Here is a 27542-nt window from a genome sequence, read left to right on the forward strand (position 1 = left end):
TCCCTCTCTCTCTCTCTGTCTCCCTCCCTCTCTCTCTCTGTCTCCCCTCCCTCTCTCTCTCTCTGTCTCCCCTCCCTCTCTCTCTCTCTGTCTCCCCTCTCTCTCTCTCTCTCTCTCTCTGTCTCCCCTCCCTCTCTCTCTCTGTCTCCCCTCCCTCTCTCTCTCTCTGTCTCCCTCCCTCTCTCTCTCTGTCTCCCCTCCCTCTCTCTGTCTCCCCTCCCTCTCTTTCTCTCTGTCTCTCCCTCTCTCTCTGTCTCCCCTCCCTCTCTCTCTCTCTGTCTCCCCTCCCTCTCTCTCTCTCTCTCTGTCTCCCCTCCCTCCCTCTCTCTCTGTCTCCCTCCCTGTAGATCCTGTCTAGTTTTATCTTGAAGCCGTCTTATTGTTATCCACTCACAACTCCTGAAAGAAGTGATACTGCAACATCATCTAGAATATGTACCAGGTGTGTTTCAGTAAGATACACACACCTGGTGTATAATATATTCTAGTATATGTACTAGGTGTGTATCAGTAAGATACACACACCTGGTACATCATAGGTTCTATTTAATGTAACAGGCGGTGTCACTTGGCTCTATCCCTTCCCCTAGCCCTAACCCTTAACCTCTCTCTCCCCTAGCCCTAACCCTTAACCTCTCCCTCCCCTAGCCCTAACCCTTAACCTCTCCCTCCCCTAGCCCTAACCCTTAACCTCTCTCTCCCCTAGCCCTAACCCTTAACCTCTCCCTCCCCTAGCCCTAACCCTTAACCTCTCCCTTCCTTATAAGGAAGGTTTAAAACCTGAGCATCCCCCTCACTCTTCTTCTAACCACAAATATTTCCCTTACCCTAAACTGAACCCTTCCCATTCCCTTATACTTATGTTCCTTTAAATTTAACAACGTGTTTATTTTCCCTCCAAGTGGACCGGCTCCTCCCCCTTTCTCCCTCCTCATATTATGTTGTATATTAATAAAAACAATAACCATCCCACCATTCCCCTCCCTGGCCCCCACTACAGGCCCCCCCACTACAGGCCCCCCACTACAGACCCCCCACTACAGGCCCCCCACTACAGACCCCCCACTACAGGCCCCCCACTACAGGCCCCCCCACTACAGACCCCCCACTACAGACCCCCCACTACAGGCCCCCCACTACAGACCCCCCACTACAGGCCCCCCCACTACAGGCCCCCCACTACAGACCCCCCAATACAGACCCCCCACTACAGGGGTCCTCACTGGTCCTCCCTGATGTTAACCCTAACCCTGATGTTAACCCTAACCCTGATGTTAACTCTAACCCTGATGTTAACCCTAACCCTGATGTTAACTCTAACCCTGATGTTAACCTAACCCTGATGTTAACCCTAACCCTGAATATAAACTTTAATGGGACGTGGGCCCCCGGGGAGGGAGGGCCCCCTGCTGTCCCTCCCCAGGTGTATTCATTCATGTGTGCGAGGGCCCCCAGGAGCCGGGAGGTGTGCCCCGGCAGCCGCAGCCGACAGTGAGACACAGGGTGGAGGGGTGAGGGGGGGATGGAGGGGTGAATGATCGTTGGATGATGGATGAAGACTGAATAGATGAATGTTGATGGACTCCCTTCCCCTAGCCCTGACCTAGCTCCTAGCCGTCAGCCCCAAGAGCAGGAGCAGACTCCTAGCCGTCAGCCCCAAGAGCAGGAGCAGACTCCTAGCCGTCAGCCCCAAGAGCAGGAGCAGACTCCTAGCTGTCAGCCCCAGCAGGAGCAGCAGAGGAGCTTCAAGGCCGCCAGCAATTTAGATGAGTCCAGCACTTGGCCAAACTATTTTGGGAGAGGTGGAGGAGCATGTATCTCCCTACACTCCAGAGTCGTACCAAGACCTCCTCCACCCATTACTGAGGTGGTGGTCCTCAGATCCCATTAGGGTTACATGGACTCATACTCAACCCCCACGGTGTTAGTCTGTTTTCAATAGCAGGCGGTGAGTCTACTGTTACATGCGTTATGTTTAAGGGTTCTGGAGCCTCCAGTAGGTCTCTGAGTAGAATGCAGCCTTTTCCTGTGAATTCAGAGGTTTGCATTCTCATTGGTTGTTCAGGTCACATGTTAATTGGTCTCTTGATTAGTTAAGAGGTTGGCAGCCATGTACTTGTCAAGCCAGCCATGGTCAGGATCTCTGTTCATTTGGCTCTATCTGCCCGTGTAAGCTTTGGAGAAGCTTTGTTTGTATGTTCATCAATGTTTAAATTAACTATTTCTGCTTATATTTCATCATATCTGTTTGTATTATTTAATTTTTTCATTGGTGTATTTACAGTTTCACACTATCAAACAACTTGGACACAAGGAAATGCCACAACTTCAATAAACGGAGGTGCAAATGCACGTTGATAAACAACAGACTATGTGCTGCCTCATCATTGAAGCTAGCTAGTGTTTGGACCTGAAGCCCAGGACCTCCGACTTCATGGAGCGGGTCCAGGAAGACCAGCCGGAGCAGGACCTGGAGGAGCTGTTCAGGAGGTAGGGGTCGTCTGTCTGCCGTTCTGTCTGTCTGCCTGACTAAAACAAAATGTCGTCCATGTTCTGCTTCTTATGCTTCCCTCCTCCTCCTCCTCCTCCTCCTCCTCCCCAGACCGATACAGCGTAACCCTAAACGCTCTAACCTTCAGATCAGAACAACGTCTAGACATCATCCAGTGAGCACAACGCTCTAACCTTCAGATCAGAACAACGTCTAGACATCATCCAGTGAGCACAACGCTCTAACCTTCAGATCAGAACAACGTCTAGACATCATCCAGTGAGCACAACGCTCTAACCTTCAGGTCAGGGCCCAGTTTCCCGATAACGATGGATCCACGCTCGTACGATCCTTCGTGAGAATGACCGTACGAGCGTAGATCTGAAACTCCTCTTAACGTGAACGCGCGTGCGCTGCTCTAACAACGTTCGTAGGCTTGTAGCTGTCCACTGACACAGGGCAGAAATGGGCTCTGTAGGAGGGGGAGACGCAGGAATGTTGTTGGATGAAACTATATTTTGTGGCAGCAACAAAAATATCTCCCCGTCAAGGCTAACAGCAGAGTAGCCTACGAAAAGAATAGACTAATATGAATGCTACAAATATTAAAACACAATTGATTAGGCCTAGGCCGACATATGCTATATCAGTCCTAATCCTGAACGCACCATGCGCATTATTTATTTTTTACATTATTAATGCTATAGATTTGATTAATTTAATTGTTTCATTCATTTTCTTCCGGTCTTGATCAATACCTAATAGGTTAACAATCGTTAGTTTCCATTTCAAAAGTGTTCACAATTCAGAATTCCTAAAATTAGAATAAATTAGAAACACTACCATCTAGTGGCCATACTCGGTTATAGCACCAACTTTATTTTATTTCAGTTTAAAAAACTACATACAAACATTATTCATTCAAACATGATCATTTGTTTTTGTAGGTTGAGTAAATTACTCTTTAAAAAAACACATTTAATACACTATCTATCCCGATCCATGACCTCAGTACATTTAATACACTATCTATCCCGATTCATAACCTCAGTACATTTAATACACTATCTATCCCGATCCATGACTATGCTTGTTTCAGTCAAATTAAGGACTGTTTAAATCATCATCATGAATCAAATCAACATCAACATAATATAAAGCGACATGACTGTGTTTGTACATTGAATAATAAAGTGTTTGATACAAATATACTACAGAATTTACAAATAGAGCGATCACTATTATTACATTATTACATAGAAATGTAATAATTACTGATAACTGAGCGATTTATTGAGCATCACTGAAAACACACCTTTTTAAAATAGCTTTCATCATCAAACTCTCCTCATCTGAACAATTAATCTTTCTAACTGTAGAGGAAGCTCAATGCATAATATTTTTAATAACTGTAGAGGAAGCCAAAGATATGATATTGAGTATAATGAATTCCCTATTGCATAAAAAAAAGTTTTGGAGTTAAAAGAAACAACACAGTGTGTGTGTGTGTGTGTGTGTGTGTGTGTGTGTGTGTGTGTGTGTGTGTGTGTGTGTGTGTGTGTGTGTGTGTGTGTGTGTGTGTGTGTGTGTGTGTGTGTGTCAATACAACTGACTCAGAGAGACGGAGATACCAGAAGTCAAAAACCCAAACCCAGGGAGGAGGTCATTCTGGGTGAAGGAGGTCTGGAAGGTGTGGATGTGTGTCAGTGTGTCTGAGGACCCTCCTCCACCTGGGGACACTCTGTAGAAGGACAGAGTGCCAGCAGGCCGGTCCAGATACACTCCTACTCTGGTAAAGCCAGCGGGGGGGAGAGGGATGGATGTTTTTATATTGTTGTGCTCGGCAGAGTAACGGTCATCATAACAACAAAGACACCAGGACTTGTTGTTCCCTCCAATCTCGCTGTCATCACCCCCTCCTCTCCTTGTGATTCCTCTGTATGTCACTCCCACATAAACACCTCCTTCCCTCTCTACCTCCCAGTAACAGCGACCAGTCAGAGCCTCTCTTCCCAACACCTGGTTCCAGAGGTCAAATCTCTCTGGGTGATCAGGATACGGCTGCAGCTCTTTAACCCGCGTCACCTTTCTGTTGTCCTCAGACAGAGAGAGTTCTCTCTGGGCTGTGTTTGGGTCCAGTGTGAGTTCACAGGCATCTGAGGGGAGAACAAGACACCATTACCAGGGCCGGTTCTACACTGAATTGCGCCCTAGGCGAGACTCCGCCCGAGCGCCCCCCCTCAGGGACTCGCTCGTTTGGTAACTGTAGGCGGGGTACTTTCAGAAATGCATATCTCACTCAAAAAAGCATGTACAGACTTATTTCAAAGTTTGTATGCGTGTGGCAGCACCAGAGACCCAAAACAACAGCCCAAATCCCAGGAAAAGTGTTGTTTTCATAATATGTCCCCTTTAACACACTCACTGTTAGAGTAGCACTACTAATAACATGCGGTATGGTAGCGTTTAAATGGCGGCTATTGTGACATGGTTTCAGTATCGGTATACCGTACTGCGACACTATGAGGGGCTGTTCCGTTATTATAGGGCAGACTAAAGGGCTCTTTATGGTTCCACGTCGACGCAACGACCCCGCAGAAGCTTCCACGCAGTCCTGAACCTTTCTGGTCCTGCGTCGGGTTTTAGTGAGCGGACCAATCACAGCCCTTGGGCTGCGTCGCCTCGACGGAAGGTTAAAATTTTTGGGAGGAGCACGTCAGGCCCTCGCGGTGGACGCAAGGAGGGTCCGCAAGGACGTAAGGGGTCCGTCACCCCCATGCGTTGCGTGAACGTGGGACCATAACCAGCCCTTAACAGTCCTCCGCTCTCTGTTCCCTACAGGCTGCTTGTTCCCGCCGCCGTCCTGATTGTGGGCGGGGCATCGGATATTGTCGTTATTATTATATCCTACCTTATCTCCTAAACAATGTAAGACCTGCTTTGTGTTTCCCTAAATGAAAAGCACTCGGGCGTCCTGTCTGGGCCTTAGATCTACTAAAGCACTGGTCCTGTCTGGGCCTTAGATCTACTAAAGCACTGGTCCTGTCTGGGCCTTAGATCTACTAAAGCACTGGTCCTGTCTGGGCCTTAGATCTACTAAATGGGATGGGGGAGGGGGTCCTTGTTGGGCGGCCCTCACACGTAGCATCGGAGCTACAAATCATATCGGGTTAAAAATCATTTTGGCGGGTGTTCATAAAAACTTACTTTACGCCAGTTTGGCTGGTGATGCATGAGGCAATCTCAGAGCCACTCTACACGGCATTTCAGAATGTTTGTAAACAATAGCCGTAAGGACACTTCAGAATGTTTGTAAACAATAGCCGTAAGGACACTTCAGAATGTTAGTAAACAATAGCCGTAAGGACACTTCAGAATGTTAGTAAACAATAGCCGTAAGGACACTTCAGAATGTTAGTAAACAATAGCCGTAAGGACACTTAAGAATGTTAGTAAACAATAGCCGTAAGGACATTTCAGAATGTTAGTAAACAATAGCCATAAGGACACTTCAGAATGTTAGTAAACAATAGCCGTAAGGACACTTCAGAATGTTAGTAAACAATAGCCGTAAGGACACTTCAGAATGTTAGTAAACAATAGCCGTAAGGACACTTCACACCCGAAGGAAAATTAGACACATAAGATGGAACGCCGGGGAATTACACTAGTGGTGTTTGGCGTGGTGCTTTAGATTGCCGTGCAAAAAAGCACATCATCCACTGTGGACGGTTTTAGTTGACTCCTCCGCTCCTGAATAGGCATCAGATCCAGCACCGGAGAAGTCTCGCTCTTTTTTCTTTCAGCTGCACTTTTATTTTCTCTATTTTTGAAGTTGCTGTTATTTGATGTTATTTTGTTAGAATTTAGATACAACATGATGTAACTTGATGTTACTTCAATAAATTTGGAAATGTTAAGCTTGGCGTATTTCATTAGCATTGTGTTGGGGCGATGGGGGCAGGTGGGGCTTGAAAATCCCCCCTTGTCCAAAGTGGGGGGTGACCGAAAAAGTTTGAGAACCACCGTGTTAAACTAAACGCGGCGGTGGTTGGTTGGACAGACGTCTGGGGGCGAGAAGGGGAAGGAGGCAGGGGATGACATTGAGAATATCAACAACAAATATCAACAAAAAATTTGGCTAGTGGAAATTCTGATTGGCTGGTAACTTTACAAGTAACTTTAGAAAGTTACCAGCCAAATTGGCTGGTAATCAAAAAAGTTAATTTAGAACCCTGCACACGGGGGTCAAACTCGCACACGTTTCAGCCCTCGTACGGCTGGCCGCTCACGGTTAATATTTCTTAATGCTGCGTAACATTCACTAGGAAGCAAATATCAAACGAGAACGAAATATAGATTATTGTAGAATATAATTATTAAACATCAACAGTTTGATGAAGGTGATGTCCACCATCATCTTCATTCCCAGGATGATTTGACTGAACCGACGTCACCTCCTGCTGTGTGGATGGACTTTCCATCTCTATAGTTAGTGTGTGTTGAGATTAATCAAACTAAACAGACACTTACACTTCTTTAGAGCTGGTTTCATCCTCCACTCTCCACCGTGCTCCACACTGGGGAGACAAAGAGAGAGCAGCATGTTGTCTTTAGACAGGGAAACATTATTCACATGTTAACAAAGAGAGAGCAACATGTTGTCTTTAGACAGGGAAACATTATTCACATGTTAACAAAGAGAGAGCAGCATGTTGTCTTTAGACAGGGAAACATTATTCACATAATAACAAAGAGAGAGCAGCATGTTGTCTTTAGACAGGGAATCATTATTCACATGTTAACAAAGAGAGAGCAGCATGTTGTCTTTAGACAGGGAAACATTATTCACATGTTAACAAAGAGAGAGCAGCATGTTGTCTTTAGACAGGGAAACATTATTCACATGTTAACAAAGAGAGAGCAGCATTTTGTCTCCAAAAACTGAAACATTAACATAACTGTTGTTTCTAAATGAGAGCACATTATCTAGTAATATAAAACGGGTGGCTTAAATCAAGCGATCTGATTGGTTCCCAACTGTTGTATATTGAGCGTATACACACAGCTATGACGCCCGTCCAGTTTACAGAGTTCAGTATCACTCTGCGCCTAACTTGAACTGTTGTTTATTTATATATAAAAGCAATAGCATAGTTCACTGAAGACTAAAAATATGTTGATTGCTGGAGAGGGTGGAAATGTTGTAAAGCAATAGGCACACGGTGAGTGAACTCGATAGTAGGCTAAATTGCCGGTGAACCAAGCTACTGTCTCTAGCCTAGCCTTCTCTCTGAAGGACGCTACCGTGTGTTGCATAGCAACCGCCGCACAATTTGCAGGCAGCCAGGAGGGACTACTTTTTTGTATTTGTTAAAAAAAATGCTTTTCCGACTTTCTCGCTTTTTCAAAATTGAGGGTGTCTATGACTTTCATTTCGTCATACTTACGTAACCGTTTTATAAAAGCAATAGATCACGACAGGCTGTGTGTGCTCATTATACCACAGTAAAGATCGATCAGTGGAATGGTAACATGTTCCACTGATCCTTGTAGGAGACACTCAGTACGTTTACATGCACAGCTTAATTCGATTAAAGCCATAGCTCGACTATGCTCCTCAATTGGACAACTGCAATTGTCCGCGTATACATGGCGGTGAGTAAATCAATTCATTGGCCGAAGCGTGTCATGCCCTGGTACGATAGGTGGCGCTGTGCCCATTTCAACTAGTGGTAATAGAGCCACCGGTTGACCTCTTTACGTCACCAGCAACAACAAACTAACTTGAGAAAGATGTTTTCACTAGACCTCTCGGTCGTATGCCGACTCCTCCGGCTGCTCTGCCGGGGGAACAGTCCGCATACGACCGAGAGGTCGGAACAATGGAGCGTCGGAGAAATGATATAGACCCGAAGTGAACTGACAACTGTCTGCTGAAACATCGCTTTCTCCTCCATGTTTGTTTCAATCTGGACTTCAGAGAGTCAAAGCCAAAGTTAATTTCCCCCAATTCCTTTTCCCCATGGGCAAGAGAAACCCGACTAGGAGTCTTTACTTGTTGTGGAAGTACCAGAGAGTCGGAGAACCCGACGCAGTCTGTAAGATTCATAATATCAGAGAATACCCCCGTCAGTTCGGCCGCGGTGCAATGTATGAATAAAGATCGTAGTTACTACTTTACAAACTTGTTGATGAGCAACATTTAGAAAAACATGGATTTTTAATTAAACCTTGGGTTAAATCGAAGCGTAGTGTGTACTGAATGCATGTAGATGATGATACACTCCTTATAGGGGGTAACTACATCGGCACGACACCGGCTTCCTCCATCTTCTGAGCCAGCTTTTTAAATAAATCGCCGACCCAAAGTTGGTTGACAGCTGTCTACTGAAAACATCTTTCTCCCACCGGAGCAGCCCCTCCGCCGCCCCTCCGTATACATTCCCCGCCGCGGCGCAATGAATGAATAAAGATCGTAAACACGTTGGGAGAAAAAAACATTTATTTTGACTGACGTGCCCGAAGTTACTACTTTACAACCTCGTTGATGACCCACATTTAGAAAAACATGTACTTTTAATTCAGCCTTGGGTGAAATCGAAGCGTAGTGTCCGTGTGCTTCCACCTTTAATGAATGCATGCCATGCGCGCTCCCGCGGCTTCCTCCATCTTCTGCGCCACCTTTTAAAATAAATCGCCGTTTCTCGTTATCCCTTATCCGACGGTGGCGACAACAACAACACGACTATCGTCTCTTTCTACTTCCGGCTCACGGCCCCGGGAAAAGATCTCGAGAATGCGCAGAACACAATTCAACGCATAATCCAATTCGACTGGGTACATGCACGATTAGCTAGACTATGAATCGCATTATCTAGGGGTCTTAATTAGACTATGAGTAACCCAATTCGATTCGAGTATAGCTCGACTAAGGTGTATACATGCATCTTAGTAATCCAATCATAGTTGGACTAAGCCAATAAGTCGACTTTCTTGATTGTCATGTAAACGCACTGAATGTCCCTGATTGGTGAGCTGTCCTCTCCATACCTGAGAGTGTCCAGTCTCCAGTGTGGATCCTCCAGTCCAGCAGAGAGCAGCGCAGCTCCTGAGTCTCCTGAGTGATTGTAGCTCAGGTCCAGCTCTCTCAGATGGGAGGGGTTGGAGCTCAGAGCTGAGGCCAGAGAAGCACAGCCTTCCTTTGTGACCAGGCAGCCAGACAACCTACACACACACACACACACACACACACACACACACACACACACACACACACACACACACACACACACACACACACACACACACACACTTGTTGAACCATTGTGTAAAAATGTCTTGATAACAGGGAACAGACCAGTGTAAATGTATTGGTGAGAATCAACAGCTATTCAGTCTATGGTCAGAACGTCCAAAATAATTCCTCAACAATCCAAAAATATAACTTTAACTTCAACAAACATTTACACACAGAATAACTGAATAATGTAACATAAATCTTATTAAACAAAAAACAAAAATGGCGACTTGAAATCTGTCAAATGTCTTCTGATATGGAACATTGTGGCGTAACTGTTTGCACATTATGTAAAACTGCCATTGTAATTATTAATACATTTCATACCACAATTAGTTTAATTGTTTTTGCACATTGACTAAAACTGACCTGAGAGTTTCCAGTGTACAGTGTGGACTCCCCAGTCCAGCAGAGAGCAGCTTAACTCCTGAATCCTGCAGATCATTGGTACTCAGGTCCAGCTCTCTCAGACTAGAGGAGTTGGAGCTGAGAACTGAGGCCAGAGCTTTATAGCATCTCTCTGACAGATGGCAGCCAGTCAGCCTTTAAACAATATGCAGTTGTTAATTAGTTGTTAATTATACATAAATTATACCTCTATAATGTTTTATGAATGATGAAACAACTGGAAAATGTGTCTTCAAAGAAACTTTTTAAGAAGAGTCCGTTATTCTACTTTAGGGCTCTACACTCACACAAACAGACAGGAACATGTTACTCTTCAGAACATTTTTAACAGAGTTAAACTACTGTCTATTAAGAATATTCACACAACTAACCCTAGTTGAATATGTAATTTAAGACATTTTTAATGTATACAATCATCGCTAGATCGTTGTTTCACACTTAACAGTCAGTACCTCGTCCCTGGTCCCTCCTAGTGTCTACATTGTTGAGTCCTTGTGATCCGTCGCTCGCCCTAACAATCTCCGCCCTGTACAGTGTCACCGACCCCTCCCCTGTCTGACTACCCTCCTGTCACCGACCCCTCCCCTGTCTGACTACCCTCCTGTCACCGACCCCTCCCCTGTCTGACTACCCTCCTGTCACCGACCCCTCCCCTCTCCGACTACCCTCCTGTCACCGACCCCTCCCCTGTCTGACTACCCTCCTGTCACCGACCCCTCCCCTGTCTGACTACCCTCCTGTCACTGACCCCTCCCCTGTCTGACTTCCCTCCAGCCTTCAAGCCCCAAGTCCCTCCTTTACATATTTGTGTCCCTCAGTAAAGACCCTTTGATTTACTGTCTGTCAGCCTCACTCTGTGTGAGCATTTGGGTCCACTCGCTCTACTTCCCCTTAACAGCTGCTCAGACGGAGCTTCACAGAGGAGGGGGTGCCCCTCGGTCGTGACGTCAGACTTCCTCGGTAAAGGTCTGACGTCACGTAAAGAACGCCACCTGCGTTCAGCAGAGAGGAACGTTCACGGCGTGTTTTGGGGAGAACATAGGATTTTACCCCTTTTCTCTCTGAATTGGAGACTTAATTCAGTAACAGAGATACAATGGCATGGATTACTATATTGAAGATCATATAAAACATATTAAGACTCGTTAAATAACAAAAACAGCACATTTATTTTTGCCATGAAATCTTATCTCAGAATTCTGTGATAATTAACACAGTAATTCAGAAAAAAAATACAGGCTTATTATTCCATAAAAACTCAGAATTCAGAGTTAATTATGTCATTAATTCAGAAAAACAAGAGCAGAATAAATTTTCTCAAATGAATTTACAAGTATTTTAGGTGGCATGCATACAATGATTACGTCTAGGCTTGTGACAACTACTACACTATTTAAGAATCAGCTGAATGTCTGCTGATAGTAAAATGTTATTATGCACTTTAAGTAAACTGACCTGAGAGTTTTCAGTGTACAGTGTGGACTCCCCAGTCCAGCAGAGAGCAGCTTCACTCCTGAATCCTGCAGATCATTGTTACTCAGGTCCAGCTCTCTCAGACTAGAGGAGTTGGAGCTGAGAACTGAGGCCAGAGCTTCACAGCATCTCTCTGACAGATGGCAGCCAGTCAGCCTTTAAACAATATGCAGTTGTTTTAATTATACATAAATTATACATCTATAATGTTTTAGAAATGAGGAAACAACTGGAAAACGTGTCTTCAAATAAACTTTTTAAGATGAGTCTGTTATTCTACTTTAGGGCTCTACACTCACACAAACAGACAGGAACATGTTACTCTTCAGAACATTTTTAACAGACAGTCAAACTACTGTCTGTTAAAAATATTCACATATTCAACTAACCCTAGTTGAATATGTAATTTAAGACATTTTTAATTGATACAATCATCGCTAGATCGTTGTTTCACACTTAACAGTCAGTACCTCGTCCCTGGCCCCTCCTAGTGTCTACATTGTTGAGTCCTTGTGCTCCGTCGCTCGCCCTAACAATCTCCTCCCTGTACAGTGTCACCGACCCCTCCCCTGTCTGACTACCCTCCTGTCACCGACCCCTCCCCTGTCTGACTACCCTCCTGTCACCGACCCCTCCCCTGTCTGACTACCCTCCTGTCACCGACCCCTCCCCTGTCTGACTACCCTCCTGTCACCGACCCCTCCCCTGTCTGACTACCCTCCTGTCACCGACCCCTCCCCTGTCTGACTACCCTCCTGTCACCGACCCCTCCCTGTCTGACTACCGTCCTGTCACCGACCCCTCCCCTGTCTGACTACCCTCCTGTCACCGACCCCTCCCCTGTCTGACTACCCTCCAGCCTTCAAGCCCCAAGTCCCTCCTTTACATATTTGTGTCCCTCAGTAAAGACCCTTTGATTTACTGTCTGTCAGCCTCACTCTGTGTGAGCATTTGGGTCCACTCGCTCTACTTCCCCTTAACAGCTGCTCAGACGGAGCTTCACAGAGGAGGGGGGTGCCCCTCGGTCGTGACGTCAGACTTCCTCGGTAAAGGTCTGACGTCACGTAAAGAACGCCACCTGCGTTCAGCAGAGAGGAACGTTCACGGCGTGTTTTGGGGAGAATGGCAAAAACATAGGATTTTACCCCTTTTCTCTCTGAATTGGGGACTTATTTCAGTAACAGAGATACAATGGCATGGATTACTATATTGAAGATCATATAAAACATATTAAGACTCGTTAAATAATAAAAACGGCACATTTATTTTTGCCATGAAATCTTATCTCAGAATTCTGTGATAATTAACACAGTAATTCAGAAAAAAAAATACAGGCTTATTATTCCATAAAAACTCAGAATTCAGAGTTAATTATGTCATTAATTCAGAAAAACAAGAGCAGAATAAATTTTCTCAAATGAATTTACAAGTATTTTAGGTGGCATGCATACAATGATTACGTCTAGGCTTGTGACAACTACTACACTATTTAAGAATCAGCTGAATGTCTGCTGATAGTAAAATGTTATTATGCACTTTAAGTAAACTGACCTGAGGGTTTTCAGTGTACAGTGTGGACTCCCCAGTCCAGCAGAGAGCAGCTTCACTCCTGAATCCTGCAGATCATTGTTACTCAGGTCCAGCTCTCTCAGACTAGAGGAGTTGGAGCTGAGAACTGAGGCCAGAGCTTCACAGCATCTCTCTGACAGATGGCAGCCAGTCAGCCTTTAAACAATATGCAGTTGTTTTAATTATACATAAATTATACATCTATAATGTTTTAGAAATGATGAAACAACTGGAAAACGTGTCTTCAAATAAACTTTTTAAGATGAGTCTGTTATTCTAGTTTAGGGCTCTACACTCACACAAACAGACAGGAACATGTTACTCTTCAGAACATTTTTAACAGACAGTTAAACTACTGTCTGTTAAAAATATTCACGTATTCAACTAACCCTAGTTGAATATGTAATTTAAGACATTTTTAATTCATACAATCATCGCTAGATCGTTGTTTCACACTTAACAGTCAGTACCTCGTCCCTGGTCCCTCCTAGTGTCTACATTGTTGAGTCCTTGGGCTCCGTAGCTCGCCCTAACAATCTCCTCCCTGTACAGTGTCACCGACCCCTCCCCTGTCTGACTACCCTCCTGTCACCGACCCCTCCCCTGTCTGACTACCCTCCTGTCACCGACCCCTCCCCTGTCTGACTACCCTCCTGTCACCGACCCCTCCCCTGTCTGACTACCCTCCTGTCACCGACCCCTCCCCTGTCTGACTACCCTCCTGTCACCGACCCCTCCCCTGTCTGACTACCCTCCTGTCACTGACCCCTCCCCTGTCTGACTACCCTCCAGCCTTCAAGCCCCAAGTCCCTCCTTTACATATTTGTGTCCCTCAGTAAAGACCCTTTGATTTACTGTCTGTCAGCCTCACTCTGTGTGAGCATTTGGGTCCACTCGCTCTACTTCCCCTTAACAGCTGCTCAGACGGAGCTTCACAGAGGAGGGGGTGCCCCTCGGTCGTGACGTCAGACTTCCTCGGAAAAAGTCTGTCGTCACGTAAAGAACGCCACCTGCGTTCAGCAGAGTGGAACGTTCACGGCGTGTTTTGGGGAAAATGGAAAAAACATAGGATTTGACCCCTTTTCTCTCTGAATTGGGGACTTATTTCAGTAACAGTGATAAAATGGCATGGATTACTATAAGATTATATAAAACATATTAAAACTTGTTAAATCACAAAAACAGCACATTTATTTTTGCCATGAAATCTTATCTCAGAATTCTGAGATAATGAACACAGTAATTCAGAAAAAAAGAGTGCATTATTATTCCATAAAAACTCAGAATTCAGAGTTAATAATGTCATTAATTCAGAAAAACAAGAGCAGAATTCATTTTCTCAAGTGAATTTCCAAGTATTTTAGGTGGCTTGCATACAATGATTACGTCTAGGCTTGTGACAACTACTACACTATTTAAGAATCAGCTGAATGTCTGCTGATAGTAAAATGTTATTATGCACTTTAAGTAAACTGACCTGAGGGTTTTCAGTGTACAGTGTGGACTCCCCAGTCCAGCAGAGAGCAGCTTCACTCCTGAATCCTGCAGATCATTGGTACTCAGGTCCAGCTCTCTCAGACTAGAGGAGTTGGAGCTGAGAACTGAGGCCAGAGCTTCACAGCATCTCTCTGACAGATGGCAGCCAGTCAGCCTTTAAACAATATGCAGTTGTTTTAATTATACATAAATGATACATCTATAATGTTTTATGAATGATGAAACAACTGGAAAACGTGTCTGCAAAGAAACTTTATAAGATGAGTCTGTTATTCTAGTTTAGGGCTCTACACTCACACAAACAGACAGGAACATGTTACTCTTCAGAACATTTTTAACAGACAGTTAAACTACTGTCTATTAAAAATATTCACAGAACTAATCCTAGTTTAATATGTAATTTAAGACATTTTTAATTCATACAATCATCGCTAGATTGTTGTTTCACACTCAACAGTCAGTACCTCGTCCCTGGCCCCTCCTAGTGTCTACATTGTTGAGTCCTTGGGCTCCGTCGCTCGCCTTAACAATCTCCTCCCTGTACAGTGTCACCGACCCCTCCCCTGTCTGACTACCCTCCTGTCACCGACCCCTCCCCTGTCTGACTACCCTCCTGTCACCGACCCCTCCCCTGTCTGACTACCCTCCTGTCACCGACCCCTCCCCTGTCTGACTACCCTCCTGTCACCGACCCCTCCCCTCTCTGACTACCCTCCTGTCACCGACCCCTCCCCTGTCTGACTACCCTCCTGTCACCGACCCCTCCCCTGTCTGACTACCCTCCAGCCTTCAAGCCCCAAGTCCCTCCTTTACATATTTGTGTCCCTCAGTAAAGACCCTTTGATTTACTGTCTGTCAGCCTCACTCTGTGTGAGCATTTGGGTCCACTCGCTCTACTTCCCCTTAACAGCTGCTCAGACGGAGCTTCACAGAGGAGGGGGTGCCCCTCGGTCGTGACGTCAGACTTCCTCGGTAAAGGTCTGACGTCACGTAAAGAACGCCACCTGCGTTCAGCAGAGTGGAACGTTCACGGCGTGTTTTGGGGAGAATGGCAAAAACATAGGATTTGACCCCTTTTCTCTCTAAATTGGGACTCATTTCAGTAACAGTGATAAAATGGCATACATTTTTATCATATTATATATATTATTAATACATTACTATATTGATGATCAAATAAAACAGATGACGTTTAAAAACAAAAAATGTAGTTTTGGGTTCACTGGTTCTTTAAGGCTGATGAGCAGCAGCTACCGTACTCCATAGAGGGGAGAGCTTCTCTTGGGATTTGGAGGTATCTCGTTAAATCACAAAAACAGCACATTTATTTTTGCCATGAAATCTTATCTCAGAATAATGCGATAATTAACACTAATTCAGAAAAAAAGAGCATCTTATTATTCCATAAAAACTCAGAATTCAACATAATTATGTCGTTAATTCAGAAAAACAAGAGCAGAATTTATTTTCTCAAGTGTATTTCCAAGTATTTTAGTTGGCATGCATACAATGATAATGTCTAGGCTTGTGACAACTACTTCACTATTTAAGAATCAGCTGAATGTCTGCTGATAGTAAAACTTTATTATGCACATTAAGTAAACTGACCTGAGAGTTTCCAGTGAACAGTGTGGACTCCCCAGTCCAGCAGAGAGCAGCTTCACTCCTGAATCCTGCAGATCATTGGTACTCAGGTCCAGCTCTCTCAGACTAGAGGAGTTGGAGCTGAGAACTGAGGCCAGAGCTTCACAGCATCTCTCTGACAGATGGCAGCCAGTCAGCCTTTAAACAAAACAAAAACAGACAGGAACACGTAACTCTTCAGAAATTATATCCCTATTAACATGAAGTTGGTTAAATATATGTCAGTTCAGCTTTTATTTAAAGGTTATACCACCAGGTGTGAGTGTGATTAGCCTCCTGGTGGTATAATATGTCACCTTTAAACAAAGTAAATATCTTTGTATCATATAACTATGTCTCTGTATACTTATATTTGTTATAAGTGAGTATATTTGTTATGCCTGGACCAACAGACATGTATTGTAGATGTTTATATTATTCTAGTATTATTGTGTTGCATGTGTTGAAATACAAGGTCTTAGAACATATACAGAAATGTTTTTGTATATTATTATATCCTTTAACTTCTAGTATTATGCATATTGTGTTCTGTATTGTAATACATGTTATTAATGAACCTACAGCGATGGATTGTATATTATTACAACTTATATTCTAGTATTATGTATTTTGTAATACATGTTATAAGTTAAACTACAGAGATGTTTTGTATGTTGATATAACTTTTATATTGTAGTACTGTGTGTATTGTGTTGTCTATTGTAATACAGGTTATTGGTGAACCTACAGAGATGTTTTGGAGGCTTTGACCACTGGCAGCAGCCTCAGAAGACCCTCCTCTGAAGCAGAGTATTTCTTCTGGTCAAACACATCCAGCTCCTCTTCTGATGACAGTAAGATGAAGACCAGAGCTGACCACTGAGCAGGGAAGAGAGATTTTCCAGAGAGACTTCCTGATGTCAGGTACTGTTGGATCTCTTCCACTAGAGAACGGTCGTTTAGCTCATTCAAACAGTAGAACAGATTGATGCTTCGCTCTGGAGAGAGATCTCCACTTATCTTCTCCTTGATATAAGACACTGATTTCTGATTGGTCTGTGAGCTACTACTTGTCTGTCTCAGCAGACCTTGTAGGAGACTCTGATTGGTCTTCAGAGAGAGGCCCAGGAGGAAGCGGAGGAACAAGTCAAGGTGTCCGTTCTCACTCTGTAAGGCCTTGTCCACAGCCTTCTCATAGAAGCGATCTGATTTCTTTATTTTAAGAGTAGACCACCTGAATGGTTGTTCTTCTGCAATCAGATTTACACCACTGTCGATGAAGGTCTTAAAGACATAAAGGGCAGCCAGAAACTCCTGGATGCTCAGATGGACAAAGCAGAACACCTTGTTCTGGTACAGCCCACACTCCTCTTTAAAGATCTGGGTGAACATTCCTGTGTACTCTGAGGCTGCTCTGATATCGATGCCACACTCTGCCAGGTCTGCCTCATAGAAGATCAGGTTGCCTTTCTCTAGCTGGTTAAAAGACAGTTTTCCCAGAGAAACAATGATCTCACTGCTCTCTGAACTCCAGTGATGATCTGTTTCAGCTCTCCCATGATACTTCCTGTCCCCCTGTATGGCCTGAACCCTCAGGAAGTGGCTGTACATCTGAGTCATGGTCTTGGGCATCTCTTCTTCACCCTGGGATGTTTTGAAGATGTCCTCAAGAACTGTAGCAGTGATCCAACAGAAGACTGGGATATGACACATGATGTAGAGGCTTCGTGATGTCTTGACGTGGGAGATGATCCTGCTGCCCAGCTTCTCGTCTCTGAATCTCTTCCTGAAGTACTCCTCCTTCTGTGGGTCGGTGAACCCTCTCACCTCTGTCACCATGTCAACACAATCAGCAGGGATCTGATTGGCTGCCGCAGGGCGTGTGGTTATCCAGATGCGAGCGGAGGGAAGCAGGTTGCCCCTGATGAGGTTTGTCAGCAGCACGTCCACCGAAGTAGACTCTGTGACATCAGTCCAGATTGGGTTGTTCTGGAAGTCCAGAGGAAGTCTGGACTCATCCAGACCATCCAAGATGAAGACGACTTGGAACCGGTGGAATCTGTAGATTCCTGCTTCTTTGGTCTCAATAAAGAAGTGATGAAGAAGTTCCACCAAGCTAAACTTTTTATCTCTCAGTAAATTCAGCTCTCTGAAGGTGAAGGGAAATATGAAGTCTATGTCGTGGTTGGTTTTGCCTTCAGCCCAGTCCAGAGTGAACTTGTGTGTTAAGATGGTTTTACCAATGCCGGCCACTCCAGTTGTCATTATTGTCCTGATTGGTTTATCTTTTCCAGGTAAGGGTTTAAAGATGTCTTCACATCTGATTGGTGTTTCCTCCCTGGCTGGTTTCCTGGAAGCTGTTTCAATCAGTCTGACCTCATGTTCCTGGTTGACCTCTCCACTGCCTCTCTCTGTGATGTAGAGCTCTGTGTAGATCTCATTCAGAGGTCTTGACTCTCCTGCTTTAGCGATGCCCTCAAACACACACTGGGTCTTCTCCTTCAGATGAGACTTGATCTTATGTTGATACTCAACAGCAACAGTTTCTAAATTAAAAAACAACAGAAGAAAGTGCATATCAAAATAGTACTGCTCTTCTTTTATTGCTCTTTCTTTATTGTTTTACTGTTCTTTTTCAAAATAAGAGTATCTTACTGCTCCTCAGTGTGTCGGCCAGCTCCTCCAGCTTCAACTGCTTCATGCAGAGCAGTGTGATGTCTACCACTCCCTCTCTGGCGCGCCTCCTCTGCTCCTCCTCCTCCTCACCATCCACCTCCTCCTCCTCCTCCCTCTGGCTCCCTGAGCATTGTGGGTAATCTGGGTAGAGAACCCTCCAGAGCTTCTCCACCTCCTTGTCTAGAAAAGCGTGTGCGTTCTCCTTGATCCGCTGGAACAGAACAAACATCAATGAGAACTTTACTGTGAAATAACTGAGGACATCAGAAGCGTCTGTCCTGGATTCACGTCTTGCTGGTCTGAAGAGGGAAGCCTGGAGACTGTTAGCTCCAGACTGTTAGCTCCAGACTGTTAGCTCCAGACCGTTAGCTCCAGACTGTTAGCTCCAAACTGTTAGCTCCAGGAGAGATGTTGGTCACATGTCACATGACTGAACTCAGTGTTGTACATTTACACACCTTCAACTCTGAATGCTGCTGCTGTACAGACGGACCACTGGGAACCTTTGACCTCCTCTGGTGTCTGTGAAGAAAACACACACACACACACACACACACACACACACACACACACACACACACACACACACACACAAATAATAGTTATCTTGGTTGAGATGAGATTACTGATTATTGTGGAGATGTTTGGATCAAATACACAAATGCACAGGCTATAAAATAATTTGTTAAAAAACATTTCTCCTAACTCGTTCCTTTATTTATATATATGAAATAGTATCATTCAATAACTAATAATTTTCTTACATAGAATTTCATAGGCAATACACGTGGAATACTAATTTAGAATGACCGTATTGACCTGATTATAGGATGAGTTTTTTTCCCTGGAATTGCATCTGACAAAGTGTGGTTGTCTTGTGTCTAGACTTTTAAAAGTCGATCTACATTCTGTCTTCCTGGTGATAAGGCAAGGCAAGGCAAGGCAACTTTATTTATATAGCACTTTTCATACACAAGGCAGACTCAAAGTGCTTCACATATAAACATTGTCATACAATAAAAGAAAATAATAGAGAAGTAAAAAGTAAAATAGATAAAAAATAATTGTAAAGTTTAAAAAACATTTTAGAAAGGCAGAGTTTAAAAAAATGCATTTTAGAAAGTGAGAAATAAAGGCAAAGTTACTAATAAAATAAAAAATAGAAGCATTGTAGATTTAAGATTTAGCAGAAAGCTAAAGCAAACGTAAAAGTCTTCAGTCTTGTTTTAAAAGCTGTCAGAGTTGGGGCAAGTCTTAAATCCTCAGGGAGTTTATTCCAGCTTTGTTGCATAGTAACTAAATCCTGCTTCCCCATGTTTCGTGTTGACTCTGGGGATAATTAACAGATTGGTCTCAGAGGATCTTAGTGGCCTAGAAGGCTTATGTAGTGGAAGCATATCAGTTAAATATTTTGGCCCTAAACCATGTAGGGATTTATAGGTTAGCAACATGATTTTAAAATCAATTCTCTGACATACAGGGAGCCAATGTAATGATTTAAGAATTGCTGTAATATGTTCACATTTTTTGGTCTTTGTTAGAACTCTAGCAGCAGCATTCTGAACAAGCTGTAGTTGCCTTAGAGTTTTTTTTGGGAGACCTGTAAGGAGACCATTGCAGTAATCGAGCTTGCTAGTGATAAAGGCATGTACAAGTGTTTGTAAGTCTTCGGTAGACATGAGCCCTCTAAGTCTTGTTATGTTTTTAAGGTGATAATATGCAGATTTTATAACTGATTTGATGTGACTGTCGAAATGTAAATCTGAATCCATGATAACCCCTAGATTTCTGGCTTTGATTGAGGTTTTCAGGGACAGAGAGTGAAGGTGTTGGGTAACTTTAAGCCTTTCGGTTTTAGCACCAAATACAATTATCTCGGTTTTGTCCTCATTTAGTTGATGAGGACAAAACCGTCCCTTTCATTTGACCGACTCCTTGTGGTTCCATGCTGCTTCCCTTTCCCCGTAGGAGCTGGGCCCTAACAGTTACCGTACTTTGAGGGAAAGTCTTTTTGTTTGCTCTCTCCTCTGTTGCGGTGTGTGAGCAAGGTTTGGGGAGAACGACACAACTTGTCACAATGAAACTTGTTTCCACTCAAAAGGTGTTTTTTTTCACTTTGGATGGAAACGTGTCACTAAGCTTGTCAATGGTTGCATAATTATATATTTTTAAACCTCACACTGCACCAGTAGCACACAGTAGTAGATGGCTTCCTGCCGTCACTGCAGATGGCTTAAGTTCCACACACTTCCTGTTAAGGCTGAACGATTAATCAAATTCAAATTGAAATCGCGATGTAATAGAACGTGATATGCAAATTGCAAAGGCTGTGATTAAAAAAAACACAAAACTTTTTTTTGTTGGGTGATTTGTTACCGTTACTGACTGGAGATCAGTCAGATTTATATTTATTTTACCATTCAATAGTTAAATAAAGATGTTATATAATCAACTCATCTCAACACATCGGCCTGGCCTAAAGGAAAGAGCAGTTTATATGTTGACTGCTTCCAATGTTGTGTTGGTCATACTACAGAATGATTTATTGCTTTTTTAGTGAATAACACAGAACATAAGGAACTTAATAAATTTAAAAAAAATCACAATCACAATATTGGTCAAAATAATCACAATTAGATGATTTCCCCAAATGGTCCAGCCCTACTTCCTGTCCTATGAACTCTTGGGTTGGGTGGTCTTAGTGGAGGTTCTTTTCTCACAGTGTCTGTCTGGGCGCACCCCTCCACATCTCTCCTCTCTGGGAGTGGACGGACAGTAGAGCGTCCTGGATGTTCTGATCTGAACAAGGTTGTGTTTTAATTATCATGATTTTTCAAATCAAATGATTCTTCTTTTTTTTATATAAAAAAACGATTTCACCAAAAATAAGTCTTTAAAAAGTGGGGGTTGTCTTGTAATCAAGGCGGTCTTATACTCGGGTCTGTACGGTACTTTAGGCTTTTATCTGTGGGGAACTTGGATTAGAGCCGCTGCTCCTCTGCCTAGAAAGGAGTCAGTTGAGGGGGTTCATCTGGTAAGGATGCCCACTGGGCGCCTCCCTAGGGAGGGGTTCCAGGCACCACCAGTGGGGAGGAGACCTCGGGGAGGACCCAGGACTAGGTGGAGAAATTATATCTCAACACTGGCCTGGGAACGTCTCGGGATCCCCCCGTCAGGACTGGTCAATGTGGCCCGGGAAAGGGAAGTCTGGGGCCCCCTGCTGGAGCTGCTGCCCCCGCAACCCGACTCCAGATAAGCGGATTGACGACGAGGATGAGAATGAGGAAAGTGAGTGAGCTTGAGGTACGAGGAGCAGGGTCCTCTTGCTGAAAGACGTCAACTCCAGTGGTACTCAGGCTGAAGAACAACTGATCCATATTCTGATGACAAGCCGGGGGAGAAACAGTTCTGATGAACTCAGATATGGGTCAGATATCAAGTGGTCTGTTTCATCGTCTGTTTGAAACTCCTACCTCTCCTCTCTGGAGGGGCATCCATCTTTAAAGTTAGGAGGATAGCCCATAGAGTCGTCACTCTTCATGGAGACACAGCTGGGTCCAGGGGAGTCTGCTCCCTCCTGCTGCTCTGGGCTTCAACACACACACACACACACACACACACACACACACACACACACACACACACACACACACACACACACACACACAAAAGAGCAGGGGAACATCACTATTAAGAACACTCTGATTATTGGATGTCTAGAGAGACAACACTGAATCAACAGAGTTTGAAGGTCCACAACATTTAATTTTCTCCTGCCTTGTTGCATCTGATCAGTAGAGTCTGATATCAAGTGGTCTGTTTTCATTGTCTGTTTGAAACTCCTACCTCTCTTCTCTGGAGGGGCGTCCATCTTTAAACCTAACAGGTATACCCATAGAGTGGTCATTCTTCATGGAGACACAGCTGGGTCCAGTGGAGTCTGCTCTCTGCTGCTGCCCTGGGCTTCAACACACACACACACACACACACACACACACACACACACACACACACACACACACACACACACACACACACACACACACACACAGCTTTTACTCAGACTAATGATGGTTTTATGATGTATCACTGCTGAGCTCTGAGATGGACAACAGTCCGTGAGAGATCCTCTTCTTACCTCTTAGCTTTGCTCTGGTGGCCATGTTCCCCAGACAGAGTGGTCTTAGAGGTAGGACCCCCCTCCTCTCTCTCCACATCCATAGTAGACTGGAGACCTGGACACAACCACAACTACATATTGTTCCTCTGGTCATTCAGCGTTTGGTTATTCTCTGCTTTTATAGAACCTGCTTATCAGAGGTGGACTCAGACAGTTTGAAGGGCAGGGGCGAAAAAATAAAAAGGGCACATTCTGCACAACATGGGGCCTCACCAGCGCGCAGAAAGCTATGAGGCATCATGTATGATGAAATAGTCCTCATCCTCATTAAGATTAGCATTACGTTATTATGAGGAGATCCAGATCAAAGTAATTAATGACATGGTACTGACAATTAAAATGATAACCACACCTCTATGATAAAACCACACAGGGAACTATAAAACCTTTACAATGTTTATTCCACAAACACCTTCATTAAGTAAAACACAGAGGGAACTACTAACATTTGTTTCACAACCACACACCCAGGCGTGATAATGTCCATGACAAAGCTATGATTTGGGAGCTTAGCAGTCGGAGCTTAGTAGTGGAAACGCGCCACTAGAGGGCACTCAATATGTTTTTCCACGTGTAAAGGGCAGCCAATAAGGCACTTCCTCTCGTTGTCACCCCTGTAGAGGGCACTTTAGCAACACTTTTTCAACCATGGAGGCACCGGACGGGCAGAAGGGCACTAGCAGGGCCCTCATTAAGGCACGTTGCTCTAGAGGGCACATCATCATCATTTATTGTATGAAGGGGCACCCTAGAGGGCACCCAATCATTTTTTGCACGTGTAAAGGGCAGCCAATAAGGCACTTCCTCTCGTTTTCGTCACTATTGAGGGCAATTTAGCGCGCTTTTTCAACCATTGAGGCACGAGGGGGGGGGTGGTCGCCCCCCCCCCCTCCCTCATTGCTGCTCTCAGTCTCTCTGAGAGAGCATATCACCCCCATCCTTCAATCACTGCACTGGCTCCCTGTCTCATCCCGGATCAACTACAAAATTCTGCTACTCACTCATAAATGCATCCATGGACACGCACCTACCTACCCTCAAGAACTCACCACCCTACAGTCCACTACCCGCGCTCTCAGATCCACAAACACCCTGCTCCTCCAAATCCCGAGCACTAGGCTCTCCACCACGGGAGACAGAGCTTTCTGCTCGGCCGCACCACGCCTATGGAACAGTCTCCCAATCCAGATGAGGGCCGTTCAGAACCTGGACTCTTTTAAAATAAAAAACTGAAAACCTTTTTATTCAGAAAGGCCTATGGCTGCTAATAAGATTTTTTAACCTTGTCTCATAGTCTTTATTGAGTATGCTTTTGTTTTCTTTACCTTGCTTTTAACTTTTTAACCTTGTAGCACTTTGAGATCTCTAAAATTTATTATTATTATTATTATTATTATTACGAGGGCAAAGACGTGGAGACGCTGCCCAGTGTTTACTACAAACCACTGATAACTTTATCACTCACACAGAATGTCTCTCAGGGCTTCAAGTGCGTCTGCAGGGGAACCAGAAGACAGATACGCTCACTATGAGGAAATCATCCTCTGAGGTTTTCTGTCCTGTTGAACCAGTCTGACTGACGACCTTAAACGGACTTCCTCATGACGTTTAGACCACACCCACATCCCCAGATCTGGCCCTCTTCCTCACACACAATGACAATGATGAAAATAATAATACAATTAGAATGATTGTTACAATAACAATAATGTTTCTAATAATACTAATATTACAATAATAATCATTAAAATAACAATAATAATTATACCATAATAATAATCGTCATAATAGTAATAATAAGAACAAGAAGATATCACATTTTTAAAACACAATAATAAAATATTGATGATAATCATATTAGTCCAAGTGATAATATAACAATGCAAAGGGTAAATACAATTCGTATGCCAATTAACTTACACAAACCAACTCATTTACAATGTGAGAAGCGTACATAAGTGCACAACAGCAATACAATTTTAAATCGTGCATGTTTTCAGAACTATAACTTAACCTATGAATTATGATATGACAGAGCGTGGTGACTACAGTACCTCGTCTTCTCCCTGCTGTGATGAAGAGCTCAGCACCAAACCGTCCAACACAACAACAAGGAAAGAATGATGTTGTGAACCAACCAGTTGGACCAGTTCCCCTCCCAGTTTAAACTCCTGTCAGACTAACCTCTTATTGGCTGCTGTTCCATAACTTCACTCAGTGATGAAGAATAACCACTTTATTAAAATATGAACGATGGACAGAGCTGTGATGTCTAGAAGCTCAGAGAAATACAAAGAGACACTTGATGGTTCAAACAGCAGGTAGAGACACTCAGTCACTGATGCATCGCTTCACATGTCCTCCTCAGTTACAGAAAATAAATACCAGGATTTCATGAACACTTTACCATACATTAATGAAACATTCATTAACATTAGTGAATGCAGTTATAAGCATTAACTGACAATTAACTAATATTTAACGGTTTAACAGTCTAGTAACCATTCATTAACATTAGTTAATGCCGTAATAACCATTAACTAACAATTAACTTAAATTTAGCTAATGGTATAGTTACTATTAATTAACATTAGTAAATGCAGTAATAACCAGTATCATGCACTATTAGCATGGGAATCTACATACACATGGTTCTCATGTGTATTCAATTCACATGGACACTATTAGTAAACATGAACACTATTATTAAATAATTACTATTCATTACTACTGTTAATGCTTATGACTGCATAAACTAATGTTAACTAATGGTTAATTAATGTACGTTATTGTAAAGTGTTCCCATGATTTCCATGAAGAGTTAAATGTAGATAATGTAGAGAATAGAAACACGTGACCTAGAGAAGGCCTCTCCTGTGCTCCAGGTGATCAGTACAATCTCACAAAGATCTAATCCTCACCACACGTTTACTTCCTCATACCAAACCTGTGGCGGCCGCGCCTCCATTCATAGCATCACTCTGTTGAGCTCAAACACAGCGAGACGGTGGCTGACCTTCACCTTAATGTGAAGGTCAGCTAACCTTCACATTAGCTGACCTTCACTTTAATGGGTTTTCATTGGAAAAGCATTTTAAACACAGAAGGTTAAAACAGTACAGGTTTACACTGATTTTGATCTCAGCTTCTTCACTGTTTCTGCTCAATTTTAAGACTAAGAAAGGAAAAAAACTGGACATAAAAGAAGAGAAATGCAATAAATAAATAAATGATGATGTTAAATTATCATAATTATTATTATTACAATAACTGAAAGTATTCAATAATGTGATAAAGGGTCCATCAGGGTGGCAGGTCCATGTTGTCTGATTCCTATGTGCTGGTCTGTATCTTAAGGCTGGTGTCAGTTTCTCCCTGATGAAGATGTGTCTCATGGTGTCAGTCGGTCGTTAGGGCGGTTCCAGCAGCAGCTATTTCCTGGTGAGGCCTTCTTCTGACTGGCAGCCAAACTCATTGACATAACACATATCTCCTCTCGTTAGGAACGGTTTGGTTGGCATCAAGAGGTGCCAGTAACACGCCCTCTTGTGATGTCACAGTCCCCTCACTCCTACAAGACGTTTTGTAGGTGTTGAGAGACGGTGACATCACCAGAGGGCGTGTCATTGGAGGACGTACATCCTCTTTTCAACACTACCTCACTGTCATTTTAATGCACTGCAGAATGTATGCCAATGTGTGTGTGTGGGGGTGTGGGAGGGTAGAGGGGGTTTCTGTGTATAGCTGGACGTTGTATTGTTTTATATTCTTACAAAACAATACTATTTTTTTTATAAAGCACCAAGAGGACTGCCATCCAATTTCATTGTATCCTGTGCAATGACAATAAAGAATTATATTATTCAATCATTATTAGGTGGCTACATAAAAACTACAACCTAAGATGGCTGCCGCACAAGAAAGATCCAGAATGACGGCGTTGTGTTTTTAAGAGTGAAACTACAACATCCAGGATGTGTTGGTATAAAGAAGAGACACAATTCAACAAGGAACATTGAAACACAAAAATATAAACATTACATTCAAAGGGTTGCCAACTTTTGGTTTTTGGCCGGAGTGAGACTCTGCTACTGGTCCAACTCTTTAACCAGTAGGCCACGGACGCATTAACTGTTTTAGAGACGGTGTTTTGGGGCTTTGTTCTTGGCCCCACAATAAATTCATTTGTGAATCTGTGCGTGATGTAGTGACATCAAGTGCCCCCCATTAGGATTAATAAAACGCGTTGATGATTTCCCAATCTAAAGAACTAGAGGTTTGATTTGGTCATTTCCAACATGTTTAACGAGGCCTACCTGGTACAC

General features: G+C 43.6%; 2 protein-coding genes across 4 annotated transcripts in view; both read right to left on the bottom strand.

Moving 5' to 3' along the window:
* The window catches only part of LOC311350520 (NLR family CARD domain-containing protein 3-like), a 114334-nt gene that overhangs the window by 44600 nt on the left and 42192 nt on the right, over positions 1-27542 (bottom strand). The gene's annotated exons all lie outside the window — the stretch shown is intronic.
* Positions 3775-18755, bottom strand: LOC311350525 (protein NLRC3-like). Its single transcript, XM_084470561.1, has 7 exons — positions 17110-18755; positions 16347-16520; positions 11655-11828; positions 10161-10334; positions 9545-9718; positions 7025-7071; positions 3775-4647 (listed from the first exon to the last, which is right to left on the bottom strand). The coding sequence occupies exons 1-7, from the start codon at positions 18624-18626 to the stop codon at positions 4091-4093; spliced, it is 2817 nt and encodes a 938-aa protein (XP_084326687.1). The 5' UTR covers positions 18627-18755; the 3' UTR covers positions 3775-4090.

Source organism: Micromesistius poutassou (assembly GCF_964030765.1).
Source record: "Micromesistius poutassou genome assembly, chromosome: 7".
In the NCBI taxonomy this organism is placed as follows: Eukaryota; Metazoa; Chordata; class Actinopteri; order Gadiformes; family Gadidae; genus Micromesistius; species Micromesistius poutassou.

What these genes read in the sequence shown, in the direction of transcription:
- LOC311350525 (XM_084470561.1), bottom strand. Translation starts at nt 18,626, where the DNA reads ATGACAACTGGAGTGGCCGGCATTGGTAAAACCATCTTAACACACAAG. An exon ending in TGGAGACTGGACACTCTCAG is followed by an intron (nt 7,072 to 9,544) that starts GTATGGAGAGGA and finishes TTGTCTCCCCAG; the next exon opens with TGTGGAGCACGGTGGAGAGT. An exon ending in GAAACCAGCTCTAAAGAAGT is followed by an intron (nt 4,648 to 7,024) that starts GTAAGTGTCTGT and finishes TTCTCCCCTCAG; the next exon opens with ATGCCTGTGAACTCACACTG.